Genomic DNA, 18,985 nt, shown 5'->3' with positions numbered 1-18,985 from the left:
AGGAAAACATGGTTTAGACTACTTTTGAAAAGGAATCAGGCATTTTATAATACATTCTTTTTAATTGACCTTGGAAGTGTTTTTAATGTCTTTTGAAACGTGAATATAAATTGTTACGATGTGTATTAAAAATCCCCATTGCCTACCGTTTTTCTTGAGGTCGCCTACATTTCAGGACCAGACCAGTGGACACCGAGGTGACTGTTTTAGTTTACTGAAGTCTAACTGTCGAAAACTCAAAGATAGAATGCGAAAGAATTAGCGTTATTTTGATGACTAACGAAACATCCATAGTGAAATCGACAGTTTTCATGATGGTTGAAATTTTTTATTATCCAGGAAAAATACATGTTGCAACTAGTCTACTAATGGCTTATTGTGTGACTATTTAGGCATATTGTGTACGTTTCTCCTAATAGCGTACCTCATCCATGTCTTCTCATTATCATGTCACGATGAGGTTACCACTGATTTGAAGCCTATATCTTTCATGTTTTAGTAAAGTCGTCTGCGTTTGGAGAATATGATACATTCTAAGAAGTACACATGGAAAACAATATTAGCCTACGAGCATGCTGTTTTTCTGATAGACTCATGATGTCGCTTTCCACATGCTAAGTACAGTTAACTATATACTTCCACCTACTACGGGGGTGTAGGCTCCATACAGCGCGTCGCATTACCATTTCTCACTGAACAGCGGTTAGACATTGTAATCTTTCTTCCGTTTGGCTATTGATTGTGGACAATTGGCCTTAATTGCTATTAGACATTAAAGATGGGCTACAAAGGCTTTACGTTTTTTGCATTTGCTTTTCGTCTGTCCTTTTGCCTTTTCTTCATACACATCAGCAAAGGAGACGTGAGCTATTCTATACCAGAGCAGGTGAAACGCGGATCTGTAATCGGAAATATAGCCAAGGATCTGAGGTTGGATGTTAAGAGACTTTCGGCTCTAAAATATCCTTTGGAGGAGGATGCAACTTTGAATTCGAGAGAGCTTATTGTCACTGAATTAATAGACAGGTAGCAGCTTTGCAGTGGGAGGATTTTATTCACATGAAACTGTTCTGGAGATCCTTTAGAATTGTATCGCAGATCTTTTCAGATTCAAGATGTGATGGACAATTAACCCCAGTTTGCAGATGATGTTATTAAACTGGAAATGATGGAGTCGTCGGTCAAAGGTGCTCACTTTCCCATTAATGAAGCCCACGATTCAGATATAGGTCAGAATGCAGTTCAAAGCATTTATTTACAAAGGAATGGTTATTTTTGTTGAATGTTCAAACTAATCGAGACAGAGGAAAATACGGTGATTTGTTATTAGATAAAGAATTAGATCGAGAACAACAACATGAGGTGACATTATTACTTACTGCGGTTAACGGTGGGGCTCCACAGAGATCTGGTACTGTAGTTATACACGTTAATGTGTTGGATGCTAACGATAATATCCCAGTATTTAGCCAGGATGTTTACAAGGTAATTTTGCCTGAAAATTCTCATTTTTGGTACCTTGAGGTAAGACCACTCGATGCATTACTCATTGGAAAGTGGTTGCACTTTTTACTGAGTGGGACATCCTGGTTAAATACAAATGTGTCTTTTTACATCACCATGTAGGTTCAGAATGTCTTTTTCGATAGTAGTATCATTTAGGTAGAAGCTTAAACAGTTTGTCTATGGCATCCTGATTCATATGTTTAACAGGCACTGCAACTGTTATTCCTCTTTATGGAAGTCTGGTTGTTGTATTCGCCCATAGTAAATCTGACATGCAGTAGGCTAAGCGTTTTTTCTTACCCTGTTTTAGAGTCACTGAATGGAGGACAATGTTGAGTTTTTAAATGGAATCCCTTATAAAATAAGAACTTGACATAGACATATAGATACGTTATTATTCATTTTTCTAATTTCTAATATCACAATAAATATATTGGAGTAGATTGAGATTTAAGCCTATTGCGTTGTCGCGTTCTGAAACATCCCCATTGATAATTCAGCAACGCTTGAATTCAGCACCAGGCACGTGGACAGCGACTAAACTTTTTTCATTCACCTTAACATCAGTTCAAATCCTGCCAAACTCAAATGAAGACGGGAACAACACCACATGTTGGTTTGTTGAGTGAGGACACGTTGATAGCTAGTGTAATCCGTGCATTAAATTGGCTTAAAGGAGAAAGTTGCGACTAGAGTTAACTCAATGTTTTTGACCTTATTGACTGTTCTGATTCATGAAAAGGAGTTCATACATCACACAAGCATTACTTTAAACGTATTTCTGTATAACTATTTACTATTTAACTGGTCATTGGCTACATCATCTTTGTAGGAATATATAATAACAAGATAGAAAACTATTGTGTGCTGTTTTTTTAACGACTCAGGATGTCGCTGTTCACCAGCTAAGAAAAGTTAGGCAGCCTACACTTCTCAACCCGCTAATTTATTACTCAGAGGGCGGATACAACCTACCATTATCACTGAGGAGCAGTCGGTCAAATGCCGTAATTTCTTCAGTTGGGTAATTTATCCTAGCCAATATTTGTAGTAGCCTACATTGCATAAATCTCTTTTTCACCTTGTAATTGGAATATTTTCGTTTGTACATCGAAAATGGGCTACATTGGATTTACAGTTTCAGCTTTTGTCCTCCATCTGGCTTTTGTTCTATTTCTGATACGCATCAGCAATGGCGATATGACCTATTCTATTCCAGAGGAGATGAAACGCGGATCTGTGGTCGGAAATATAGCCAAGGATCTTGGGTTGGATGCTAAGAGACTGTCGGCTCGAAAAGCTCGTTTAGAAGAGGATGGAACTAAACACTTCTGTGACATTAACCTGAATTCGGGAGATCTTGTTGTCGCTGAAAGAATTGATAGGGAGCAGCTTTGCGGTCCGAGGATTTCATGTGGGCTCAAATATGAAATGGTTCTTGAAAGTCCTTTAGAATTGCATCGCATATCTCTTCAGATTCAGGATGTGAACGATAATTCACCGCAGTTTGCAGATGGTGTTATCAAATTGGAAATAACGGAATCAGCTGATAGAGGTGAACGTTTCCCCATTAATGAGGCCCACGATGCAGATATAGGTCAGAATGCAGTTCAAAGCTACTCTTTACAAAGGAATGACCATTTTGTCTTGAATGTTCATACTAATCGAGATGGGGGAAAATACGGTGAGTTAGTATTAGAGAAAGAGCTGGACCGAGAACAAGAGCAGGAGGTGACGTTGTTACTTACTGCTGTTGATGGTGGGACTCCACAGAGATCTGGTACTGTAGTTATACACGTCACTGTGTTGGATGCTAACGACAATATTCCAGTATTTAGCCAGGACGTTTATAAGGTCAGTCTACTAGAAAATTCTCCGTTGGGTACCGAAGTAGCTACAGTCCGCGCAAATGATGTAGACGAGGGACAAAATGGCGAGGTAACATATGATCTAGGTCGAATTTCTGATGAGTTGATGAATTTGTTTAAACTCGATAGTAAAACTGGTGTTATAAATCTGTCTGGACCGATAGATTATGAGGAGCAGCCCATTTATGAGTTGCGTGTCCTCGCCAAAGATGGTGCAGGTTTGGTGTCATACACAAAAGTACTGATAGATATTACTGACGTAAACGATAACGCACCAGTGATATTAATAAAAACCCTGACCAATCCAATTCCCGAGAATGTGTTACCTGGAACAGAGGTGGGCATCATTAACGTACAGGATAAAGACTCTGGGGGGAATAGACAGGTCCGATGCTCCATTCAACAAAATGTTCCATTCAAATTAAATCCCTCAATCAAAAACTATTATTCTCTGGTAACAACGAGTGAACTCGACCGTGAGATAATATCAGAATATAACATAACTATCACTGCCACCGACGAGGGGACTCCGCCTTTATCCTCCTCAAAGACTATTCATTTATCTGTGTCAGACGTGAATGACAATCCACCTGTGTTTGAAGAACAATACTACAACGCCTATGTGACTGAAAATAACAAGCCTGGCTCCTCTATGTGTTCTGTTACTGCCAGAGACCCAGACTGGAGACAGAACGGCACAGTGGTCTATTCTCTATTGCCCAGTGATGTCAACGGTGTTCCGGTGTCCTCATTTTTATCCATTAATGGAGACACGGGGGTGATCCATCCTGTAAAAGCATTTGATTATGAGCAGTTTAGGAGCTTCAAGGTCCACGTTGTAGCCAGAGACAATGGTTCTCCTCCACTCAGCAGTAACGTGACAGTGAGTATCTTGATAACAGATGAGAATGATAACTCTCCCCAGATATTATACCCTGTTCCAGATGGGAACTCCTTGATGACTGAGATGGTCCCCAAAGCTGCTCTGGCGGGGTCCCTGGTTTCCAAGGTGATAGCTGTGGACGCTGACTCTGGACAGAACGCGTGGCTTTCATATCACATCGTGAAATCGACTGATCCGGGACTTTTCACTATTGCTCTCCACAGTGGAGAGATCAGGGCACAGCGGGACATTTCTGAATCTGACACTATGAAGCAAAACCTTGTTATATCAGTGAAAGATAACGGACAGCCCTCTCTGTCTACAACTTGTGATGTATATTTACTCATATCAGATAACTTGGCTGAAGTTCCAGAACTGAAAGACATGGCTTATGAGGATAGTTCCAAACTTACTTCCTATTTGATCATTAGTCTGGTCTCTGTCTCCACCTTTTTCCTGACTTTCATTATTCTCATCCTGGCCGTGAGGTTCTGCCGCAGTAGAAAGCCTAGAATGTTGTTTGATGGAGCAGTCGCCATTCCCAGCGCGTATCTCCCTCCCAACTATGCAGAGGTGGATGGAGCTGGAACTCTGCGCAGTTCTTACAATTATGATGCATACCTGACAACGGGCTCACGCACCAGTGACTTCAAGTTTGTCAGATCTTACAATGACAGCACGCTGCCTGCTGATCAGACACTGAAGAGAAGCCCAACGAAGTTATTAGAAGGAAGTTTCATCACACTCAACACTGCAGGGGAGTCTATTGAGGTAAGATAGAACTAAGAGGTGATACCCCTTTTGTTTGTGTGAGAACGATTCGGATGATATCATAATATCTTTCCTTGTGTGTTAGTGGTCTTTTCCTTAAATTCTTCTTTATCGTCTTGATTATGAAGGGTTATGTAAAGACATCAATATTCACTTTTTTATGCCTTTTCACAAGGGATATTCTGTCAATTTCGTTGTTGGTGTGTATAAAGTTCGGGATGCTACCCCAATCATGGAGTTTGTTTACATTTTCCCTCCTGTAGTACCCTCATTGCCTACTACATTTTCTTTAAGTATATTGGCTACTTTTCCACATTTCAGCACGTGGTCAGTGGACAGCGACGTAACCATCATTTTACGTTAGAGCAGTGATCACCTGCCTTTTCTGAGTCAAGATCACGTTGTGAGTCAAAATGCTGAGATCTACCGCTCTGATTTTTTATTAACATGACTAAAAAAATGTAAGCCTATGTAACATTAACCAATTAAAAACAGTTCTGTACTAATGAGGTTTGTGCAATTAGATATAGACCCAATACATTAACACAGCATACTGGCTTTGCTTGAATTTACCTGCCAATGCATTGTTGTTCGGGACATTTTTTTAAATTATATTTCAAAATTTGAAGTAGGCTATATGATCACACCGGTAATATATCCATTGTTGTATTACTTGTGAGGCACAGCTGAGTGAACATACATTTAAATAATTGACTTTTTATTTTACTGGGCTGATGGTGCTTGCATCTGATGGTCAGTCTCAGCGGAGGGAGAGCAGCAGACTAAGGGTCCGTCTCTCAACACTTAAACTTCAACATGAACTCACTCATAAAAACAGCAGTTTTTTTGCAGTATTCGTTGACAGTCTCTCTCTAGTCATGGTTTTAAACGTTTAGAAATCTCACAGTATCAATTTTGCCGTAGCTTTCGTTTATGCCTGCTATGTTACTGCAGACTCGGTCATTTTAGCAATCTTATTGGCCATCGGAGGCATAATGCACTTGATTTCTTCTCCAGGCCCACCGGAATGACATAGTTTGTACCTTCAGACACATGAAATGGCAACAGTTTGCCAACCCGGAGCGCAGGGCAGATGAATTGGCTGCACCTACCACCAACAGCCCGAGACCAACAAAAAAAGAAGAATATGGTTGGGTTTTTTATATAAATGTTTGGCATCGACTGGAAATGCCTTGGAGATCGACAAGCCGGTTGGTAACCACTGCCTTAGAGTATAGTGGACACATAATTGCTGGGTTTGATTAATAATACGGATTAGTCATCGTTTAATTTGACGTGGACCGTTGATTTGGCTTATCTATTTATTTATTTTTGTTATTCGCTAATACACAATTAGTCAGACAGTGGCAAAAGTATGGAAATATTGAATTTACTTTTCATATCTTCTCATTTATGATTACATAACGAGTTGATTTCTCACAGCTCTTGGTTTTCCTCTCTTCTCTTGCTAAACTGCATGAAACGTTCGAAATACAACTCATAGGGCGGGATACTGACCAAGATGATAAATGACGTAAACTGTTTGTATTGTGACTGCTGTACTCTGTAAAAACTCAGGATGTCGCTGTTTACCATACATAGAATTGCATGCTTTTCTCCACCCACCATTGGATTATTCAAAAGAGTAATAGGCTATATTGCATCACTTTCAACGAAGAGCAGTCGGATAACAATCGTTTTGCTATTCCTTTTGAGAGCCTAATATTGTACACTTACAATACCGTATCAGTTCGACTAGTTTTGAACTCTAATGTTGACAATTGGTTTTGATCATCCAGAATGGGGTACACAGGATCTTCGGTTTTTACCTTATTGTTCCGCCTGGCTTTTTGTCATTGCCTGATGCGCATCAGCAATGGAGACTTGAGCTATTCTATTCCAGAGGAGATGAAACGCGGATCTGTGATCGGAAATCTAGCTAAGGATCTGGGGCTGGATGCTAAGAGACTTTCAGGTCGTAAAGCTCGTTTGGATATGGATGGCAGTCGTCAAAGTTACTGTGACATTAATGTGAATACCGGAGATTTAATTGTGGCTGAAACAATAGACAGGGAGGAGCTGTGTGGACCGAAGGTTACTTGTTCTTTAAAATACGAGCTTGTGCTGGAAAAACCTCTTGAATTACATCGCATAACTGTACAAATACAAGATATAAATGACAATTCACCACGGTTTCCCAATGCACGTATTGATCTAGAAATTCAGGAATCTGCTTACAAAGGCGCACGATACCCCTTGGATGAACCTCATGACTCTGACATAGGATTAAATGGTATACAAAGCTATTCACTGGAGAGGAATGCCTATTTTATTTTGGACGTTCAAACGAGCTCAGACGGAGGAAAATATGGCGAGTTAGTGTTAGAAAAAGAGCTGGATCGAGAACAACAACAAGAGGTGACGTTGTTACTTACTGCTGTTGATGGCGGGACTCCGCAGAGATCTGGTACTGTAGTTATACACGTCACTGTGTTGGATGCTAACGATAATAAACCAGTGTTTAGCCAGACAGTGTATAAAGTCCGTTTGCCTGAAAATTCTCCAACAGGGACTGTTGTAGTTGCAGTTAGTGCTAGTGATGAAGACGAAGGAGCAAATGGAGAAGTATCATATGAGTTCAGTCGTATTTCCGATAAAGCAGCTAAACTGTTTTCCATCGATAAAAAGACCGGCGAGATGAAAGTGCAGGGTCCCATAGATTATGAAGAAAATACAGAATACGAAGTGCGTGTCCAGGCTAAAGATGGGTCTGGCTTAGCTGGCAATGCAAAAGTAATGATAGAAATCACTGATTTAAATGACAACGCACCGGTGATATTGATCAAATCCTTTAACAATCCCATCCCCGAGAATGTGTTACCTGGAACAGAGGTGGGGATCATAAATGTACAAGATGAAGATTCAGAGGGAAATAGACAGGTCCGCTGCTCCATTCAACAAAATGTTCCTTTCAAACTAAACCCCTCAATCAAAAACTATTATTCTCTGATAACAACTAGTGAATTAGACCGTGAGATAATATCAGATTATAACATAACCATCACCGCCACTGACGAGGGGTCTCCACCTTTATCCTCCTCAACGACGATTCATGTATCTGTGTCAGACGTGAATGACAATCCACCTGTGTTTGAAGAACAATCCTACAGCGCCTATGTGACTGAAAATAACAATCCTGGCTCCTCAATATGTTCGGTTACTGCCAGAGACCCAGACTGGAGACAGAACGGCACGGTGGTCTATTCTCTATTGCCTAGTGGTGTCAGTGGTGTTCCGGTGTCCTCATTTTTATCCATTAACGGAGACACGGGGGTGATCCACGCAGTGAGAACATTTGATTATGAGCAGTTTAGGAGCTTCATGGTCCACGTTGTAGCCAGAGACAATGGTTCTCCTCCACTCAGCAGTAACATGACAGTGAATATCTTCATAACAGATGAGAATGATAACTCTCCCCAGATATTATACCCTGCTCCAGCAGGGAACTCCTTGATGACTGAGATGGTCCCCAAAGTTGCTCTGGCGGGGTCCCTGGTTTCCAAGGTGATAGCTGTGGATGCTGACTCTGGACAAAACGCGTGGCTTTCATATCACGTCATGAAATCGACTGATCCGGGACTTTTCACTATTGCTCTCCACAGTGGAGAGATCCGGGCACAACGGGACATTTCTGAATCTGACAGTATGAAGCAGAACCTTGTTATATCAGTGAACGATAACGGACAGCCCTCTCTCTCTACAACCTGTAATGTATATTTACTCATATCAGATAACTTGGCTGAGGTTCCAGAACTGAAAGACATGACTTATGAGGATAGTTCCAAACTAACTTCCTATTTGATCATTGGTCTGGTCTCTGTCTCCACCTTTTTCCTGACTTTCATTATTCTCATTCTGGCCGTGAGGTTCTGCCGCAGTAGAAAGCCTAGAATGTTGTTTGATGGAGCAGTCGCCATTCCCAGCGCGTATCTCCCTCCCAACTATGCAGAGGTGGATGGAGCTGGAACTCTGCACAGTTCTTACAATTATGACGCATACCTGACAACGGGCTCACGCACCAGTGACTTCAAGTTTGTCAGATCTTACAATGACAGCACCCTGCCTGTTGACCAGACACTGAAGAAGAATCTAAATGAACCTTTTGGAGAAAACATTCCCACGTTCAACACCGTGGGGGAGTGTGAGGTGAGATTTCATAGGTTGTGAATAACTGAAATGCTTTTAATTCGGTTGTGCCTATTTGAAGCTGTATAACTAACCATGTGCATATGTGAAGCTGTACAACTAACCATGTGCATATATGAAGCTGTATAACTAACCATGTACAAATATGAATCTGTACAACTAACCATGTGCATATGTGAAGCTGTACAACTAACCATGTGCATATGTGAAGCTGTACAGCTAACCATGTGCATATGTGAAGCTGTACAACTAACCATGTGCATATATGAAGCTGTATAACTAACCATGTACAAATATGAATCTGTACAACTAACCATGTGCATATGTGAAGCTGTATAACTAACCATGTACAAATATGAATCTGTACAACTAACCATGTGCATATGTGAAGCTGTACAACTAACCATGTGCATATGTGAAGCTGTACAACTAACCATGTGCATATATGAAGCTGTATAACTAACCATGTGCATATATGAAGCTGTATAACTAACCATGTGCATATATGAAGCTGTATAACTAACCATGTGCATATATGAAGCTGTACAACTAACCATGTGCATATGTGAAGCTGTACAACTAACCATTTGCATATGTGAAGCTGTACAACTAACCATGTGCATATATGAAGCTGTATAACTAACCATGTGCATATATGAAGCTGTATAACTAACCATGTGCATATATGAAGCTGTATAACTAACCATGAGCATATATGAAGCTGTACAACTACCCATATGCATATATCTCATGAAGCTGTACAACTAACCATGTGCATAGCCTACTCTATGAACCTGTGTAACTATCGTAGCAACTTACAGGAGCAATTAGGGTTAAGTGACTTGCTCAAGGGCACATCAACAGATTTTTCACCTAGTCGGCTCAGGGATTCGAACCATCAGTAACCATTGGTTACCTGCCCAACACTCATAATCGCTAGGCTACCTGCCGCCTATTATTCTTTCTAACTATGGCAGATTTTATGGAAGATGCCAAAACCTTGGAGATAACAATAGATGGTGAACTCAGATATTGGCCTGTGGTTTAGTTTTCCCTAAATCAATCCATATGACAAATCCAGCTCCAGAACCATTAATAGAGCCAGCTGGATAATATTTTGAATATTGAGTAGTCAAAAAAAAAGACAACGGATAATATTAGCTAGCTAGATAAAGTTAGCAAGATATTACATGACCAAAAGTATGTGGACACATGCTTGTCGATCATCTCATTCCAAAAGCATTAATATGGAGTTGGTCCCCCCTTTGCTTCCATAACAGCCTCCACTCCTCTGGGAAGGCTTAACACTAGATGTTGGAACATTGCTGCAGGGACTTGCTTCCATTCAGCCACAAGAGCATTAGTGAGGTCGGGCACTGATGTTGGGAGATTCGGCCTGGCTCGCAGTCGCCGTTCCAATTCATGGGGTCGGGGTTGTAGTCAGGGCTCTGTGTAGGCCAGTCAAGTTCTTCCACACCGATCTCGACAAATCATTTCTGTATGGACCTCGCTTTGTTCTCGGAGATATTGTCATGCTGAAACAGGAAAGGCCCTTCCCCAAACTGTTGCCACAAAGTTGGAAGCACAGAATTGTCTAGAATGTCATTGTATGCTGTAGTCTTAAGATTTCCTATCAGTAGAACTAAGGGGCCTAGCCTGATCCATGAAAAACAGCGCCAGAACATCATTCCTACTCCACCAAACTTTACAGTTGACACTATGTATTGGGGCAGGTAGCGCTCCTGGCATCCGCCAAACCCAGATTTGTCTGTCGGACTGCCAGATAGGGAAGTGTGATTCATCACTCCAGAGAAGGCGTTTCCACTGCTCCGGAGTCCAACGGTGGCAAACATTACACCACTCCAGACGACGCTTGGCATTATTGCTGTCCCCAGTCCAGACTTGCTGTCCTCAGTCCACCTGGCCGTGCTGCTGCTCCAGTTACAACTGTTCTGCCTGCGGCTATGGAACCCTGAACTGTTCACCGGACGTGCTACCTGTCCCAGACAGCAGGAGTGGTAGAGATACTCTTAATGATCGGCTATGAAAATCCAACTGACATTTACTCCTGAGGTGCTGACTTGCTGCACCCTCAACAACTACTGTGATTATTATTATTTGACCATGCTGGTCATTTATGAACATTTGAACATCTTGGCCATGTTCTGTTATAATCTCCACCCGGCACAGCCAGAAGAGGACTGGCCACCCCTCATAGCCTGGTTCCTCTCTAGGTTTCTTCCTAGGTTTGGCCTTTCTAGGGAGTTTTCCCTAGCCACCGTGCTTCTACACCTGCATTGCTTGCTGTTTGGGGTTTTAGGCTGGGTTTCTGTACAGCACTTTGAGATATCAGCTGATGTAAGAAGGGCTATATAAATTGATTTGATTTGATTATGCATGGTGATCTTAGGTTTGTGTACAGCTGCTCGGTCATGGAAACCCATTTCATGAAGCTCCCGACGAACAGTTATTGTGCTGAAGTTGCTTTCAGAGGCAGTTTGGAACTCGGTCGTGAGTGTTGCAACTGAGGACAGACGATTTTTAGTACTTCAGCATTCAGTGGTCCCGTTTTGTGAGCTTGTGTGGCCTACCACTTCGCGGCTGAGCTGTTGTTGCTCCTAGAATTTTCCACTTCACAATAACAGCACTCATAGTTGACAAGAGCAACTCTAGCAGGGCAGACATTTTAGGAACTGAGTTGTTGGAAAGGTGGCATCTTACGTTGAAAGTCACTACGCTCTTCAGTGAGGCCAATCTACTGACAATGTTTGTCTGTCAAGATTGCATGGCTGTGTGCTCGATTTTATACACCTGTCAGCAAAGGTGTGGCTGAAATAGCCAAATCCATTCATTTGAAGGGGTGTCCACATACTTTTGTATATATAGTATTGCTAGCTAGCTAAATAAGGTTAGCATGCTAGCTAGCTACCCTATTTGTTGATGTTTCTCAACTCCACGTGGAACTTCCCACAACCAATTCATGAATATGTATAAGTAGCCTTCGTCATTCTTAAGAGGTGGAACCTAATCGTGTATTTCCTCTCTAGGACAGGAAATTCTGTACAAATAGTGGTGGCAACTTCTTTTTGGGGGTGTCCTTTAAACATGATTTTCTACAAACTACACAGAGTCTTTCTCTCCCCCCATTTGTGTAATTTACAGGAAGGAGACCTCATATGTTCAGTGTAGAGAAGTCACTTGCTTAACATTTTATAGGCTAGTAGATTTTGCTTTCACTGGTTACGAACGTTTATTTGGTTGAATAGCGCTGTAATTTACCACACCTTTACTTCGGGAATACGTTTTATTAACTGAAAATGGAAAACAAAGAATTCTCTGCCTCGATGTTATGCCTTAGTTTTTTAATTTTCCTACTGAAAAAAGCTACAGAAATGTGTTTTTTTTTCTCCCCTTCATATTTCAACACAATCAATGAATGTTTTATGGCAGAATATAATTGTCTCTTGTGGAATTTACTTAACTCGGTGGAACTTGATGTGAATCAGATTATTTAATGAAGAAATCATCTGACCAAATTTAGTTTGGTCAAAGAGTTTATATTTTTGGGGGGCAGAGCTCATTAGAATAATACCCAGCATGCCTTGCAACCGTACATTTGGACATTTACATTTTGATCACTTAGCAAGCACAAGAACAGCTTCATTCAGCGACTTCAACTAAGGTAGAGAATTATTGAGAAATTCATTGTAGTCTGTCGGTTCAGTTCTATGTGCCAAACCCTGCTGGCTTAAAGCCGATTTATAGTCAATCCACAGTCTGCAGTGACCATACAGAATATACCACAATGTGGCCTCCACAAAAGTCAGAGAATTCATACTTCTTCAAATCAAATCAAATGTTATTGGTCTCATACACATATTTAGCAGATGATATTGCAGTTGTAGCGAAATGCTTGTGTTCCTAACTCCAACAGTGCAATAGTATCAAACAATACACAACAATACACACAAATCTAAAAAGTAAAATAATGTAATTAAGAAATATTAGGACGAGCAATGTCGAAGTCCGGAGTTATACAGTACTAGTCACAAGTTAGGACACACCTACTCTTTCAAGGGGTTTTCTATATTTGTACTATTTTTACTATAGAACAATAGTGAAGACATCAACTGTGAAATAACACATATGGAATCATGTAGTAGGCAAAAAACTGTTATAAAAACATATTTTATATTTGAGATTTATTTGAGATTCTTCAAAGTTGCCACCCTTTGCCTTGATGACAGGTTTGCACACTCTGGTAATGCATAAAAAACTAAATATTTAACCCCTTTTTTTTGTTGGCACAAAACTATCTCCATACTTCCATTAATTTGTGTGTGTGATCTTCAGACGAGTCCAGTGACCCTTGTGGGTGAAAGTATACTCATTCTTAAAGAAGCGGGGCAGTCTGATGTGAGAAATGAAGCCTGCATACAAAAATGCCTTAAAAAGTCTACATAAAGACTTTTCAATGTCCACCTTTTGATAACATCATACAGTCTTACAGTTGAAGTCGGAGGTTTACATACACTTAGGTTGGAGTCATTAAAACTCATTTTTCAACCACTCCACAAATTTCTTGTTTACAAACTATAGTTTTGGCTACTTTGCGCATAACACAAATAATATTTCTAACAGGTGTTTACAGACAGATTATTTCACGTATAATTCACCATATCACAATTCCAGTGGGTCAGAAGTTTACATACACTAAGTTGACTGTGTCTTTAAAGAGATTGGGAAATTCCAGAAAATGATGTCATTGTCATTGCTTCTGATAGGCTAATTGACATAATTTGAGTCAATTGGAGGTGTCCCTGTGGCTGTATTTCAAGGCCTACCTTCAAACTCAGTGCCTCTTTGCTTGACATCATAGGAGAATAAAAGGAAATCAGCCTCTACAAGTCTGGTTCACCCTTGGGAGCAACTTCCAAAAGCCTGAAGGTACAACGTTCATTTTTACAAACAATAGTACGCAAGTAAAAACACCATGGGACTATGCAGCCATCATACCGCTCAGGAAGGAGACGCGTTCTGTCTCCTAGAGATGTGCAAATCAATCCCAGAACAACAGCAAAGGACCTTATGAAGATGCTGGAGGAAACAGGCACAAAAATATCTATATTCACAGTAAAACGAATCCTATATCGACATAACCTGAAAGGCCACTCAGCAAGGAAGAAGCCACTGCTCCAAAACTGTCATAGAAAAGCCAGACTACGGTTTGCAACTGCACATGGGGACAAAGATTGTGGATTTTGGAGAAATGTCCTCTGGTCTGATGAAACAAAAATATAACTATTTTGCCATAATGACCATCGTTATGTTGGGAGGAAAAAGCGGGAGGTTTGCAAGACGAAGAACACCATCCCAATCATGAAGCACGGGGGAGGCAGCATCATGTTGAGTGGGTGCTTTTCTGCAGGAGCGACTGGTGCACTTCACAAAATAGATGGCATCATGAGGGAGGAAAATTATGTGGATATATTGAAGCAACATCGCAAGACATCAGTCAGGAAGTTAAAGCTTGGTCGCAAATGGGTCTTCCAAATGGACAATGACCCCAATATACTTCCAAAGTTGTGGCAAAATGGCTTAAGGACAGCAAAGTCAAGGTATTGGAGTGGCCATCACAAAGCCCTGACCTCAATCCTATAGAAAATGTGTGGGCAGAACTGAAAAGGCGTGTGCGAGCAAGAAGGCCTACAAACCTGACTCAGTTACACCAGCTCTGTCAGGAGGAATGGGCCAAAATTCACCCAACTTATTGTGGGAAGCTTGTGGAAGGCTACCCAAAACGTTTGACCCAAGTTAAACAATTTAAAGGCAATGCCACCAAAATATCTATATTTGGCTAATTTAGTGTATGTAAACTTCTGTACCATTGGGAATGTGATGAAATAAATAAATGCTGAAATAAATAATGCTCTCTACAATAATTATGTTATTATTTCACATTCTTAAAATAAAGTGGTGATCCTAACTGACCTAAGGGGAATTTCTACTGGGATTGAATTGTGAAAAACTGAGTTAAAATGTATTTGGCTAAGGTTTATGTAAACTTTCGACTTCAACTTTTTTGTTGTTGAGACTGCAGTCTACATTTGTGTGATCTATTAGCCTAGGAAACACGTTTCAGCACGGTGATGTGTGGACAGCGCCACTGCATTGAAAGCACTGATTTGTGGGATTTGAAGTTGGGCTGTGAGTAAAATGAGGGATAGTGATAAGGTGTTGCATTGTGTGTGTGCGCATTTCGTGTGTGTGCATTTTGTCTGAGAAGTGAATCAAGTGTTTTGACATTGGATAAGTTATTTGGGTTTTTAGTTTTTTTTTAGTTTGAGAATCAACTATCGGCAGCTGATGTGAGAGTATGCTTATTTCCGAGATATTTCCCGTATGTATTTACATCGTTGTTTATGCCTACTAAAACAAAACAAAAAAAATCCTGAATTTGGAAACACTCAGTATAGTGTTATTATCTGTTTTTTATAGGCCTACTTGAGATTGCAGTTATGGAAAAGTACTCCACGTGTCGCTATTCACCAGCTAAAGCAATTAGATATATTTCCCAACCCATTCCCGCTGCATAAGCAAAGGGAGAGACTAATTTTACAACAGTGCAGGTTAGCGAAAGATCACATCCCTTGGACGAACGTAAGACAGGCCCGTTGACTAAGTTGCTTTTATCGTTTCACTCTTTCAAATAGTTTGTACTTGACCCAGGCATAATATTGGAATAACCTTTGTTTTTTGAAAATGGAATATAAGCGATTCTCGTTCTCTGCCTCGAATTTCTTCCTGGCTTTGTTTCTTTTCCTGCTGCGCACCAGCTATGGAGACGTGACCTATTCTTTTCCGGAAGAGTTGAAACGCGGATCTGTGATCGGGAATATAGCCAAGGATCTGGTCCTGGATCCAAAAGGACTGTACGTTCGTAAAGCTCGCCTCGAAATGGATGGTAGCAACACACTGTATTGTGACATTAACCTGAGCACTGGCGACCTGATTGTTGCTGAGAGAATGGACAGGGAGCAGCTCTGTGGCAGAAGGGTTTCGTGTGTATTAAAATATGAAATGGTGCTCGAGAATCCTTTAGAATTACACCGCGTCGTTCTTCAGATACAAGATATTAATGACAATTCACCACAATTCGCGAACGATCGCATTACGTTTGAGATCAGAGAATCGGCTGATAAAGGCGCCCGATTTGTGGTTAATCAGGCTCATGATGCAGATATAGGACTGAACGCTGTTCAAAGCTACACACTACAAAGGAACAGCCATTTTGGGTTGGCTGTTCATACCAATCCTGGTGGGGTAAAATATGGCGAGTTAGTATTAGAGAAAGAACTGGATCGAGAAAAAGAGCAGGATGTGACATTGTTACTTACTGCTGTTGACGGTGGGACTCCACAGAGATCTGGTACTGTAGTTATACACGTCACCGTGTTAGATGCTAATGACAACATTCCAGTGTTTAGCCAGAACCTTTTTAAGGTCAGTTTGCCCGAAAATTCTCCCTTCGGCACTGTAATAGTTACTGTAACCGCCACAGATGCTGACGAGGGACAAAATGGGGACGTGATGTATGAATTCGGCCCCATCTCTAATGAATTGAATTACTTGTTTTCTCTTGACCCCAAAACTGGAGACATCAGAATAGCAGGACAGGTGGATTTCGAAAAAGAGTCGATATATGAATTGAGTATTCAAGCCAAAGACGGCTCAGGTTTGACATCGTTTGCCAACGTGGTCATAGAAATTACAGATATGAATGACAATGCACCAGTAATATATATCAAATCACTTAGCAATCCCATCCCTGAGAATGTTTTCCTTGGTACAGAGGTGGGCATCATCAATGTACAGGATAAAGACTCGGAGGGAAATAGACAGGTCCGCGTCTCCATTCAACAAAATGTTCCTTTCAAACTGAACCCTTCTATCAAAAACTACTATTCTCTGGTAACAACTAGTGAACTAGACCGAGAGATAATATCAGATTATAACATAACTATCACCGCCACTGACGAGGGGTCTCCACCTTTATCCTCATCAAAGATCATTAATTTATCTGTGTCAGACGTGAATGACAACCCACCTGTGTTTGAAGAACAATCCTACAGCGCCTACATGACTGAAAATAACAAACCTGGTTCCTCTATGTGTTCTGTTACTGCCAGAGACCCAGACTGGAGACAGAACGGCACATTGGTCTATTCTCTATTGCACAGCGAGGTCAAAGATTTTCTGGTGTCTTCATATTTTTCCATTAACGGAGACACGGGGGTGATCCATGCAGTGAGAGCATTTGATTATGAGCAGTTTAGGAGCTTCAAGGTCCACGTTGTAGCCAGAGACAATGGTTCTCCTCCACTCAGCAGTAACGTGACAGTGAATATCTTCATAACAGATGAGAATGATAACTCTCCCCAGATATTATACCCTGCTCCAGCAGGGAACTCATTGATGACTGAGATGGTCCCCAAAGCTGCTCTGGCGGGGTCCCTGGTTTCCAAGGTGATAGCTGTGGATGCTGACTCTGGGCAGAATGCTTGGCTTTCCTATCAGATGATCAAATCGACTGATCCGGGACTTTTCACGATTGGTCTCCACAGTGGAGAGATCACCGCACAGCGGGACATTTCTGAATCTGACAGTATGAAGCAGAACCTTGTTATATCAGTGAAAGATAACGGACAGCCCTCTCTCTCTACAACCTGTGATGTATATTTACTCATATCAGATAACGTGGCTGAAGTTCCAGAACTGAAAGACATGACTAATGAAGATAGTTCCAAACTAACTTCCTATTTGATCATTGGTCTGGTCTCTGTCTCCACCTTTTTCCTGACTTTCATTATTCTCATTCTGGCCGTGAGGTTCTGCCGCAGTAGAACGCCTAGAATGTTGTTTGATGGAGCAGTCGCCATTCCCAGCGCGTATCTCCCTCCCAACTATGCAGAGGTGGATGGAGCTGGAACTCTGCGCAGTTCTTACAATTATGACGCATACCTGACAACGGGCTCACGCACCAGTGACTTCAAGTTTGTCAGATCTTACAATGACAGCACGCTGCCTGCTGACCAGACACTGAGGAAGAACCTAAATGAACCTTTTGGAGAAAACATTATCACGTTCAACACCGTGGGGGAGTGTGAGGTGAGATTGCATAGCTTGTGAAAAACTGAAATGCTTTTGATCCAATTGTGCATATAAGAAGCTGTATAACTAACCATGTGCATGTATCTGTACAACTAACCATGTGCATGTATCTGTACAACTAACCATGTGCATGTATCTGTACAACTAACCATGTGCATGTATCTGTACAACTAACCATGTGCATGTATCTGTACAACTAACCATGTGCATGTATCTGTACAACTAACCATGTGGATATATCTCATGAAGCTGTTTAACTATCGGTTTCCTGTTGATCGTATTGTGCTCTTTTCATAGTTTAAGTGTTTCTTCATGTAGCCTATTCATACTACTTACAAGGCTTTATCGTTATTCTCAGCTTTAGGCTAATCTTATTACACACGTGTTTACTATTTGTTCTTCAAAACGGCTTCTCACTCATTTCATTCAGTGCCATTTTGTCACTAGTATTCTGAGAATATGTTATTATCAACCATCATCCGATTTCAATGTGACCCAGTAGCCTACAACACACGTAGGCCAATTTCAGAACCATGGACAGCACCCCTTTCGGCATTCAGTCTGTCTCCACACGACAAAC

At 41.1% G+C, this 18,985-nt stretch overlaps 1 protein-coding gene across 14 annotated transcripts in view; it reads left to right on the top strand.

Moving 5' to 3' along the window:
• LOC115135691 (protocadherin gamma-C5-like) overlaps nt 1-18,985 on the top strand; it is a 124,565-nt gene that overhangs the window by 19,239 nt on the left and 86,341 nt on the right. For 3 of the 14 annotated variants that reach the window (XM_029670660.2, XM_029670646.2, XM_029670627.2), the window contains exon 1: nt 15,854-18,402. The exons of 8 other annotated variants lie outside the window; for them this stretch is intronic. In XM_029670660.2, coding sequence (XP_029526520.1) covers nt 15,997-18,402 — 2,406 coding nt within the window. In that variant the 5' untranslated portion in view covers nt 15,854-15,996. Of the gene's footprint in view, nt 1-2,531; nt 5,029-6,684; nt 9,235-15,853; nt 18,403-18,985 lie in introns of those variants that run through there. 3 more of the 14 variants (XM_029670623.2, XM_029670656.2, XM_029670622.2) reach the window with 3 other exon arrangements.

Source organism: Oncorhynchus nerka, linkage group LG10, assembly GCF_034236695.1.
Source record: "Oncorhynchus nerka isolate Pitt River linkage group LG10, Oner_Uvic_2.0, whole genome shotgun sequence".
NCBI lineage: Eukaryota > Metazoa > Chordata > Actinopteri > Salmoniformes > Salmonidae > Oncorhynchus > Oncorhynchus nerka.
Note: the sequence above shows the minus strand (reverse complement) of the source record. Positions and strands in the feature narration are given on the sequence as shown.